The sequence below is a fragment of the Octopus bimaculoides genome, chromosome 24 (genome assembly GCF_046866305.1).
Source record: "Octopus bimaculoides isolate indiv1 chromosome 24, ASM4686630v1, whole genome shotgun sequence".
Taxonomy (NCBI): domain Eukaryota; kingdom Metazoa; phylum Mollusca; class Cephalopoda; order Octopoda; family Octopodidae; genus Octopus; species Octopus bimaculoides.
Window position 1 is genome coordinate 35860518 of NC_142951.1, and position 12500 is coordinate 35873017.

Genomic DNA, 12500 nt, shown 5'->3' on the forward strand with positions numbered 1-12500 from the left:
TGAACTACAAGGAACACGAGCAAGACGAATACAGCAATGACAGACCGCCACCACTACACGGCCATGTGACAACCACTTATGATCCCACAAAAACAAATGGGGAATATAAAATGCTAAAATCACAGCTTACATCGAAATTCACTATTTACGTACACAAGGCCACTGCATGAGAGAACAATCCGCTTCTCTTTCCCTTTCACTCTCCATCTTTCGACACCACAAACGCTCGCACACACACACACACGCACACAAAGACCTGGTGTGTAAGAAAGACAAACAAACTCATCTTGGAGATCCAAATTCGAGATAACAACAACAACGTCCAGCCTCTTTTACATTGCGTTTTTTCTTTCTCCTACCACTCCTCATATATATATATATACATATATATATATATATATATATATATATATATATATATATATATATATACACACACACATATATATATATATATCTTCCTCTCCCCATCTCTCCCTCTTATATCATAACAGTGGCGGTGACGGCGGCGGTGGTGGTGATGGTGGAATCGGTGGTGGAGCTGTTGTTGTTGTAGCAACAACAATAATAACAACAAAAAGCAACACAAGGAACACGATGACGTAAAAGAAATTTCTGACGTTTACCGCAAATATTTAGATCGATGGCGTAAATCATTTGATTTATATCTATGAAGAAATACTTCGGCAATCGATTTTATTTCACTTCGTTATCCTACATTAAATGTACATACAACGAAAGATCACCACACACACAACTGCAACTGAAACCAGCACAGTAAGTTAACAGCAAACTTATGACGTATAGTGTTGTTGCTTGGGGTGGTGCCTGTTTACAGCTAGATAGTCTGAGCCGCAAAACGGTTTGACACAGGGACCCAAATTAATGCTGGTAACAGATTACGAACCTAAGCTTTTTATTATACTAGTTTCACAGTAATTTATCAACTGGGCCTTCCGTTCTCTTTTTCAATTAGATGACCCAATTACGAAATGCCAAGACACGTCTGTTGATTCCTCGACCCCTCAACGCCTCGTTTTTTCACCTAGTTCTGCTCAGTCACCTGATAATCAGATGCTAATTGTCTCATTTATTCTCGTCGTTTTTTTCATGTCAGATTATGTCAAGTTGGTTCGTGTTAAAAGACGGGGTTTTATTCACTGAAAGAAATATTTCCATCTGGCTTGAGGCAAGATTAACAGCAGACATAATTGCCATGTGACCAGATCATTGTCATCGGATTGTGCAGGTCGGGGTGACGGTTAGTGACATCATGGTAATATCGCCGTGACCGGGGTACCGTGGGAAAACCTCGCTACAAACAGGGATTGCTTGGTGTCGCTATTCCAACACAACAGTAGCGAGTTCGAGTTCGAGTCGTTACCTCATTGTTACACTGTATCAGAGTCACAGCATCACAGTTTCATTGTGTTACAGTGAATAAGTGAAACACGGTGTCACAGCGTCACCGTGCCAAGACATACCGTGTCCCAACCTCACTGTGACAGGACCCTCAGTATCACTGTGCCACCACCTCACTGCGTCACTGCACCGCAGTGTCCAAACAGCACGTGTCTCTGTGTCGTTGTGCTAAAATACTTTATGCCTTTAACACAGTTATTTGTCACTTAGTGTCACACTGTGTGCCACTGTGCCACCACTCCAAGTATCTCTGTCACTGCATCATAACCTCAGCGCACCACTACATTTCATTACTGTATCACTACGACTGTGTTACCGTATCTATGTCACACTGTGCCAGGGGTCATTGTGTCTCTAGATCACAACTTCAACATGACACAGTCCGATGTCGTTTCTGTTCTCAATTTCAAATACAATAAAGAACAGCTAAAGGCTATAGGCTTGTCCTTTCACTGACAACATTCCAGCACAATAACACCACCAACAACAACACCACCACCACCACCAACAACAACAATAGCAACAACAACAACAATAGCAACAACAACAACAATACAATGTTCGTGAACCGACCACTTAAGCGCAACAATATTGCAGTGTTGTAGAGTATCAGATAATGGCAACAACAACAACAGCAGTGGATGTATATATGCATCTGTCCGTAGACATGTATGTATATGCATCTACGCATGTTTTGTGTATATACATGTGGTTGCTTGTTTGTTTTTGCATTAAAACTAAATTGACTATTGTAATATCTGAACATGTTCTCTCTCTCTCTCTCTCTCTCTCTCTCTCTCTCTCTCTCTCACTCACTCACTCACTCACTCTCTATATATATATGTGTGTGTGTGTGTGGATACACATATATACACGTACACACACACACACACGCACATATATATGATATGGATACATATATATATACATATATACCATATATACATACACACACATACACACACACACACACACATAGTGCATAGTAACTGAAGTCAGTGAGAGTATTGTGTTTGAAGTGAGGATTATTGCTGTTCTCTCCTCCTCCACCCCCACCCCCACCTCCTCCTCCTCCCCCTCCAGATTATCTCCGGGCAGGAATGTTTAAGTGAGAAGATGAAAAGTGACCTGCACTTTCTTTTTTTATCTTCTTATTCATAGATGTGTTTGTGTGTTTCTGTGTTTGTGTGTGTAGTCGTGTGTGCATATATAAATATACATACACATGCACATGTAATGATATATACGTGTATATATTTCATGTGTGTGCGTATGCATGAGTATATATAAGCTACTTATATATGTATATATATATATATACACAGACAGACAGAGACAGGCAGACAGACAGACAGGCATACACACATATACATATATACACACACACATACATACATATGGTCATCGTCGTCTTCATTATAATTAAAACCACATTATGTTAAGCTAATTCGATGTTGTCCAATTTTATTTGGGTATTTCGAAACTCGTCACTGCCCTTTGAATTCGTTAAGATATAAAACAATAAAAGAGATGACAACATTGCAGATGACAGATAACATTGACATAGATATAGATAACATTGACAAGACCCACACCTCCATAAAATAGAATAGAGGAATGCAACAAAATCATCCGATAATGTCTGGTATTTGAAAGAACATGCCTCTCGATTCATTATCAAATAGAAGATCCTTCATAGATATAAACCATACTAGTATTATACATGAAAATTGCGGTTATGCATAGCTACGAAGAACCTCATACTGAACAGCCAACAAAAAACTTGACTTTCTAAATGTCAGCACCGAAATTATCATCAAATGCAGCCATTTCATGAAATACCTTCTAAGTGCTGGAACATTATGCCACCCGCTCATTGAATGAATCAATACTTAACTCTTTACCAAGAACAACTTAACTCATTCTATTTCTCTCTTTCCTTTCAACCCATTGCGTATATTTGATAGCCTCTTCCTCATTCTTATCCTACCCCTATGACCTCTCTACTGACCTGACAACAGTGAGAAGATGAGTGAAGGAGTAATCTTTTAATTTTGTCTTTGCTTTCTTTTTCTTATGTTAGTATTCTAATTATTTCTCTTTTTATATATATTTTCTAGTTTCCTGTGAAAGCAGAATCATGAGATCGAACCAAGGTGAAGTCTATCCGGACTCCTGTCGGACAGCTACCTTCCATAAGGATTTAACTCACTGCCATTGTTACCAAGTTCCCATTCAACGCCCTCGAATCGAACTCACGCCATATCTCACCGTAAAATTGTTTAACAACGAACTTCCTTCAATTGATTCCACATCCTCTCATATAACGCTGCAGAGAGCAACGTCTCCTGAAGCATTATCCACAATCTCAGTCACATCAGAATCAACGAAATCGAAACGTTCAATTGTGCCTTCAACGTCTTTGACGTTTTCAGATTCAAAAACCGAAAAACAATTAACATCATCTTCATCGACATCAACAGCGATAACGACGACATTGATGACAACGCCGTCACCATTAGTGCCAAATATGACGGTGTTATCAACGTCAACGTCGTCACCGTCAGTGCCAAATATGACGGCATCGTTAACGTCAACGTCATTGGCGTCAACACAATCAAAACCAACAAAAGCATTAACAAAACCAGAATCGTCAACAACGTCACCAAATTTAGCAATGGCAGCTTCTACGACATCGACGTCAACAGGTTTAACATCGGTGACGTCAACAGTAGGAAAACGATCAACAAGAGCAACACTATCAACATGTTTAACGTCAGCGACGTTTGTAACGTCAAAATCAACAAATCAATCAATGTCATCGAAACTTTTAATAACGTCGCCGACGTCACCAAGAACAACAACAACAGCAATTAATCAATCAACATTTTTATGGTTGTCCCAATTAATGCTTCTATTATTGATGTGCATCTCTTCGGTGGTCAGTTTCCCCACGCAACCAGCCGGGACATACGGTGATAACAATATTACTGTCTATGTGAAACAGCCCACTCCTTTAGTGACCATTGAGTTGTCCGTCCTTGACCAGAAACAAACCAAAACAACTGCTGAAACTAAAACTGGTGACCATATAACTCATTCCCGATTACAAACGGACAATGGTCACCATTTCTCGCCTGAAATATCAGTGAAACTGATCAATCTGTTGGGGAGCCCCAGTACTTCTAACCCAATCTTCGATGTCTCTGGGACTGATTCCTCCCAGTTCGTGACGGAAAGTGATAATGAAACGATTCTGCTGGACACGAAACCAACCTCGGCACCGACCAACCAATCCGTAAACCTCGCAGTCATTCCAGTGCTTGGTATCTTCTTTCTCATGGTAATACTTTGGATGAAATGTTCCACTTGGTTTCGTGATCATTTGAGGGACCAAGATTTAGAAGATGATGGTAAAGAATATGTAATATTGAGTCCACCGGAAGAAGGTTATCGGGAAGTGGAGTTCCGGTCGGACACGTCATCCATGTATTATGATACAGTCTCCTCATACCGTTCCATCCTTCGCCAGAAAGTGGAATATGGTGGCTTCAATAATTACGACACGGTTACTTCCATTCGTTCGATCCTGCAACAACGAACAGACGTTCGGGATGCGGCAGTTCAGGTGAAACTTCAAGGCGAACATCTAAAAACAGATCGATGGAAAAGTGTATCTGGGATATTGAACAACAGTGGTAGTAGCTCTGACCTTTTGAAAGTGCCTAAGAAAACTCACCGCCAGGTGTCCTTTCAAACAAGCCAGAATGAAAGCTATGACCCGCCACTTCAACTGACCTGTGATGCTAATATTCAGGTCGGTGACTCGAGTACTGAACGAATGAAAAACAAAGAGCAAGCTCGTTTACTACAGAAACCGGTTGATCCGAACCTGGGCAGCGGTGCCGAAGTCTCCAAGTATTTTGGTAGTGGAACTCAGCTATCGATGCAGAGTAGCAATGCCTCTCTAATAGGACTCAATATCTTCGGTGTTCCTTATCCATCAACTTCCCATCAAGAGGGTAATGATGCCACAAGGCAACAAGAAATGCCTGGTAGCGATGGTAGTGGTGGTGGTGAACATGAAGGGAGCACAGGAGAGACGAGTTCCTATGGCGGGACCAGTAGTGTGACAAGCAAAGATGAACCAGCACAATGTGAAATCATCAACCCGAAACACAGAAGAGTCCATCAGTTCCAGGTTTTGAGAGTTGACAGCAGTGATGGTCTCTACCGAGAACCAGTTCAAAGCAAAGACGCTGAGTTGACCAGCGAAACAACAGATGTGTCCGAGAAAGATAGTACTTTACTTACGGAGACGTCACAAGATGATTACAGCCTGGCCCAGCCTCTACCCCACCCGCATCACTACTTATGTAGAAGGTTAAAACAAGCTAAAAGACGCTGCAAAGACCCCACGGGACCGATTGCCGATTCAATATCAGACTTTAAACCTCCAATATTCAGTGAAGTGAAATTTGGTCAGCCTCCATCTGATGAAGATGAGTGTGATTACGGAGACGACATTAATCTACAAGTAAAACATGGCGCACAGCAAAACTGTGGACTTTCACAGACGTTGTTTATAGATGAAAATAATGAGAATAATTGCTGGTGTGAACAGGCGATGGAATCAGGTAAGGGAGATAAACTGAATCAACTGCTAGAGGCTCATGCATCATCTGTGGCGGCGGCACCGAGAGCTTCTCCAATATCAATGCATTCGTCTGCCGCATCGAGTACATTATCGTCACATTCTTCGTGTTCTTCGTTAGAAGCCATTAAAGACGAAATTAACGATGAAGACGGCGGTGAGGATGGAAGAGGCTTGAACCTTCCACAGGACGCTTCCTGTTATATTGCTCAAGGAATGTATGCTGAAGAAGAGACGCCGCTGATTATGGACCTGGCTGGCGACTCCCCTTGTCAATCGCCCGAAATTCACGCTCTCGTTCGACAGAGAGGTCATCGTTCAAGTAGCGGATATGAAACACAAGGACACGAGACTCCGAGTACCGCCAAGGGTCACGTACCGGAAACCGGAGACACTTCCTGTGACGTCACACCGCTGACTTCATCGACTAATTCTTTGCACGAGTGTTGCGATGGCAAGCGGTGCACCATATTAGCAGAAGCACAGAGTGCTCAACATCCGCTCTCTACACACTTGCACCAACAACCTCTTCCTCATCCCCAACACCACCTTCATCATCATCATCCTTATCACCACCATCATCATCAACAACAACAACAGCAGGATCAGTTAGCAGAAACGTTAATGATTCACCCGGGGGTACCCCAGGATACCTCTAGAATTCCTTCATACATTCCACACAACACATTTCGCCAGGAAACGCGACACGATGACAATAACAACAACAACAACAGCTTGAGACGCAGTGTCATGGAACGGAATCAAAGTCTTGACCAAAGACTAAGCTTGCCCTCAACTTCCGCCACCAGGAACACAAACAACAACAGTAGTAGTAGCAGTACTATTGGTGGTGGTATTACAGGTGATAGTGGCAACAATAATAACAACAACAGCAACACGAGTAGAAACCAAATACAGAGAATTCCTGATACCGGAAGCGAAGATTTGAGGTCGACGGCTACGGGCTCGACCCGGCTTGCTGAGCCAAAAATAGTCAAACAGGAAGAACCAATAGATTTCAAGAGATTCCATCGGAAACCGGTTCCACCAATTCTGCGTGAGAAAGAACCATTGCTGTTGCCTAGCAATTACATCGCTCCAACCACGACACCTACTGCTGACGTACATCTTCCAAACACAAAGACAGATAGTAACTTTGAAATAGTTTAACATGGAGGGAAGAGAGGGGAGGGGCGCGAATGACTTGAAGTACCAGTCAAATACTAGGGTGGATATAATCGACTACACCCACCCACGAAAATTACTGGTCATATGCCAAAATTTGAAGCAAGTATCATTATTATTATTATTATTGCAGTGAAATGGCAGACTGAGTACATAGACGGATTACATACATTATGATGTTTACTTTGGAACTTTTATGCTCTGTGTTCAAATCCCACCGACGCCAAATTTATGTTTCGTTCTTTCAGGGAAATAGAATCAAATACCAGTCATGCACTAGAGCCAATTACATCGACAGTCCTCTGCTCAAAAATGTATTGCTTTGTGCCAAAGTTTGAAACAGACACCAATCACCACCATCACCACAACAACCATATTAAAACTGTTACAGCAGTTGTTGTAATAATAATAATAATAATAATAACAACAATAATCATTGTCAGAATCATCATCATCATCATCATCTTTCATCTGCTAAATTTAAAAAAAAAACAACAAATATACAATTTCATTTTAAATAATGTAAAAAATGGTATTTTTCTTTTGTTTGAGAGACCGACGGTCTGTGACTGTCCCACTTGCAATGTCTAAAGTTTCTGTGATTGGCCAACCAGGAACTCACCTACCCATCCCCACCCTCGATTTCTCACCCGATGATAACGAGTCGAAGAGGGTGCTTATGCATGGCTGGTCACATGCTAGAGACAGCAGTCAAACCGCACCTTACTGACATGCGCACAGAAGGAGAAACATTGTGTAATGTAACCCTAAATACATTTTGTCTCATGTGAAGACAGCTTCGTAACGGCGACGACTGGAACGCACCTGTTGATTGGTCTGCGAGATCAGGACTGATGGGTGCAAACAGACATTGTTAACTAGAAACGTACAACTCACCAACATGAAGTCCTAATAATAACAATAATAATAATAATAATAATAATAACATACATCACACATACAAATGCATAAATTATAAAGGCGAGCAATTTATACATATTTACATACATATTGTATATATATATATATATAATTATATGCACACACATGCGCGCGCGTACACACACACACACACGGACAGATTTATATATGTTGTGTTCTAGTTTATCAAAGTTTTTGCCCATATTTTCCCAACGAATTCACAAACGTGCAAACCAGTGATCCAGCTACAAACAACCATTGTGTCTTATTAATTTGAATTAAAATGAACCACGTTGTAAACTTCACGAATACAACTGTTAAAATGGCCATAAAACACTCTTCCGCCAACTCTTCGTATACTTACAACAATAACTCTGTACTACTTACAACAGAAAACTAGACAGGAACACATCAGTGAGCAATCGCACCAATATTTCACAAAATTCCTCACAAAAAGAGACGATTTATGAGAGTAAAAATACTTCTAACACAATATTACACAAGCAGAGACACACAGACAACATATTGTAGATACATACATATATACATATATATATATATATATATACACATACATACATGCCTATATATATATATATATGTGTATGTATACTTGTATATATATGTATATGGAAAATTTCAAACAGACCTTATAATTTCACAACTTTGCCTTTTTCAACAGAGGAATCTTGAAACTCTATAGATTTCTCTGTTGACAGAAACAGATTTCTAGACATTCTTCAAAATCAATTTATCATTCTTTGAACTAACAAAACCCAATTTTCAAAGTATAGAGTCCCGAACAAACATTATAATGCAGTATTCCAAATATTTGAGATTGTCGGATTTTTTACGTCTTTTGTATTCTTTTATAACAAAATAAATCCTTACAAAACTTATTGACATTTTTCTTGTTGCTGTTGCTGCTGTGTATCGGCCATGACGAAGGGAAATAGCCCTGAAACTCGAGTCGCCTTTATATATATATATTTATATATTTGATCCTTTATATTGAACACTCAATATTTCATCTACATTCAATACTTTCTTTCATGGTGCCATCCATTTTTATTTTATTTTATTTTATATTGTATATTGTATATTCCATATTCTATACCCCACATTAGTTCTGCAGGAATATAAATAAAACATAAAAAAACAGACAGTGTTGGAACTCTTTTAAGCAAAATAATATATTCCTCTATACACAATCATACAAAAAACCCCACCTTTTTTGTATTTATTTTTACTCGCATATATATATATATATATATATATATATATATATATACACACACATGTATGTATAAATAAATGCAATACAATTCAGACATATGGGTATGCTGAGAAGCTTGAGATACTTAAATATTAATCAAATTCATCTCATAATCCTTTAATCTTTCTCGTGTGGTCAAGTGGTCAACTGAGGCTGATTTAACAGACTTCACTCGAATCCACCAAAATTTCAGGCCTTCTGCACCAATTTTAGAAATCATTTCTATTCCATTCGCAGTTACTTCCCTTGAAATTTCCATCAATCCAACACGTTTATCTCCCTGTGCGTTTTCTTTGTTAAAATAGAAATTATTTCTTGGTTCGAAAATCAATGAAATCAGTGATCGATTTCTTCTCCTTAAAGGTGACCAATTTTGAAAGCGTTCTTTTGACAAATATCTGTTTTCATGGCGGGCGACCTTCCCAACAACCTCCAATGCTAACCTACAACTCTTACTATTTCCCTGTCAAACTATTTCTCATCATGATACATTCAAAAACCAAAGCATCTCTGCTTCACCGAACCAGGATCGCCTGAAACTTCTCATCACATTTTTGAGGTTCTTAACGAAGCAGTCTGAGCCAGCATGCTTAACAACTCTGCCAGCTCACCATCTTAACCCTTTGAGTTCATAACCCCAGTTTAGGAGTGGATGGCTTATTTTTCTCTACATTGTAGCACCAGTGGAATGCCAGGTATAAGGTTCAGGAGGTCAGGGGTCAAAGGGTTAATAATGATAATAAAAACTGTTGCTAAAATAAATGAAACAAACAACAATATAAAAAAAAGTAATAAATTTTATTCTATAAATTATGTGATAAATACAGAAGTCATGCAATATTTAGTCCCCTGTGGCTGTAAAGGAAGTTAGATTACAGTGATAGAAAGGGGTCGATCGGAGTATAGTGTCTGGTCATTTAGAGTAAATATGGCCAAAGCTGAACAGGAAGTCCATTAAACTGGCCAGTGATATGAAATAATAACCAATGTAAATTTACAGAAATATTAGCAGAAATAAAAGACAAGAAGAACACAAACAACAATATTTATTTACTGAAACAAGAGACACACTTTTAACTTCTTGTATGGCACAGTGACATATGGCACTCTGTAGAAGTCAATTTTGAAACAGAATATCACAAAAATCATACTAATCTTGTTTACATTCATTTTTAAGGAAGAGAAAGAATCTCATTACAAGACTGGGCTTTTAATGAGGTCTTAAGAGTTAATGTAGTAAACACTGTGGACCATGTGGTCACAGGTTCAATCTCCAGATTGACAGAAGGACGAATTTTGGGAGGTTTTTAAGCAAATTGTGGTGGGATGAGTGGCAGGTGCGATGTTTATGGTTTTGCATGGGGAATTAGCAACACAAATGAAGTAAAATGAGTACAACCAGGAAAGGAAACCGGAGTATACAGCATGATCCAGGGATCACAATTAAAATACCAGGAATGGTGGTGGTTGTAGTGCAATGTTGCATACACCAACCCTTTCTGCCCCATCCAAGCAACCACCCCCAGAAGGGAGAAAGACACAATTACATAGGTGCACATTAGTGAGAGGGAGGAGTGAGGGGCTTCGAGAGAGCAGACAAAGGCCACTGGTCCACCCCTGAGTAACAGAAGAAAAAGGGTATTTACAAAAGCACACGTATTAACAAACACACTTGCAAAAATATGTACAAACACAGACACAAACATACAGAAATATGTACACACACACACACATACATACATACAGAAATATATATAGACACACACATACACACACCCACATACATACAGAAATATATATAGACACACACATACAAAAATATGTAGAGACATACGTACACAGAGTAATTAATAGAGATTGTGTAAAACAGTGAGATGATTGATAAAGAAGAGAGAGGGAAGCTGCAATAGAAGGGCCAGGAGGGGAGGCCTGCGGGGAAACAGGGTCAATTAGAAATGATTAAGATATAAAAAAGGGACAGAATAGGTAACAGGACGACAAGAGCTTATCTTTAAATCACAAAAACGGACAAACACTCATTTACAATTTTTGGCCAAATAACTAGAAATGCTTTCTGAAAATTCTTTTAATAAAAAAGAAAATAATAATAATAATAATAATAATAATAATAATAATAATAATAATGGTTTCAAATTTTGGCAGAAGGCCAGCACTTCAGAGGAAGGGGATGAGTCAATTACATCAACTGGTACTTATTTTATTGACCCCAAAATGATAAAAGGCAAAGCCAATCTCAGTGGAATTTGAACTCAGAAAAAGTGTTAGTGATTTCAAATGTTGGTACAAAGACAAGTAATTGTGAGGAGTGACTCGCTTGTGTCCTGAGTAAATCATGGACAAAAGACGGGTGTGTGTGTGTGAGGTGAGTGACAGGACATTTGTAGAGGGAGTGTGGTTAAGTGGACAAAGGTCACACGTACTTTAGGAGGAGAGGATTGATGCAGGGAGAGGCAAGTTGCACTGTAGAACCATCCAATTGATGACAATGAAGAATAATCACTGTTAAAATGATGGTGATCATGATGATGAACAGGCGGAAGGGGTCACAATGATGACCACCACACAGCAAATACCATTTTATAAGTAAAACAAAATAATATATTTCTGGCAACAAACACAATTTTCATAAATTGTTAAAACTGTTTACAACGAGAACAAGGAGGGGTGATTGCTAGAAATTAATTATTTTTTAAATTAATTAATGTATACTTTACAGAATATGTTGAGAAATTATTGAGGAACTTGGACTTGATTAAATTGTCAGAAATAAAATAAAATATAAAATAAAAACATTTGCAGAAGCATTTCAAGTTATTTGGGAAGTTTACAAGTAAAAGCAAAAATCAATAAATAATTTATTTACATTGGAAGATCAAGAATTTAGGAAAGAAAATATTTGACGGGAGGGGGAAAAATAGTTTTCAAAATAAAAGGTAAAAGATAGATATGTAAAGATGAACAGGTACATTGTAGGGGGTTAGGGCCAGGAGCAAAAACAAAGTTTGTGCCTAGGGACACACA

The 12500-nt window shown here is 38.9% G+C and overlaps 2 protein-coding genes across 5 annotated transcripts in view; one reads left to right on the top strand and one right to left on the bottom strand.

Moving 5' to 3' along the window:
• LOC106869064 (uncharacterized) overlaps positions 1–9081 on the top strand; it is a 48944-nt gene extending 39863 nt beyond the window's left edge. For all 3 annotated transcript variants that reach the window (XM_014914573.3, XM_014914574.3, XM_089341430.1), the window contains one exon: positions 3543–9081. In XM_014914573.3, the coding sequence (XP_014770059.1) occupies positions 3543–7246 (3704 nt within the window). In that variant the 3' untranslated portion in view covers positions 7247–9081. The remainder of the gene's footprint in view (positions 1–3542) is intronic.
• A 1158-nt stretch (positions 9082–10239) lies between these two features.
• Positions 10240–12500, bottom strand: part of LOC106869084 (uncharacterized) — an 11399-nt gene continuing 9138 nt past the window's right edge. For both annotated transcript variants that reach the window (XM_014914609.3, XM_014914608.3), the window contains one exon: positions 10240–12500. This exon is cut by the window's right edge and continues 2521 nt beyond it. The gene's annotated coding sequence lies outside the window, so the exon portion shown is untranslated.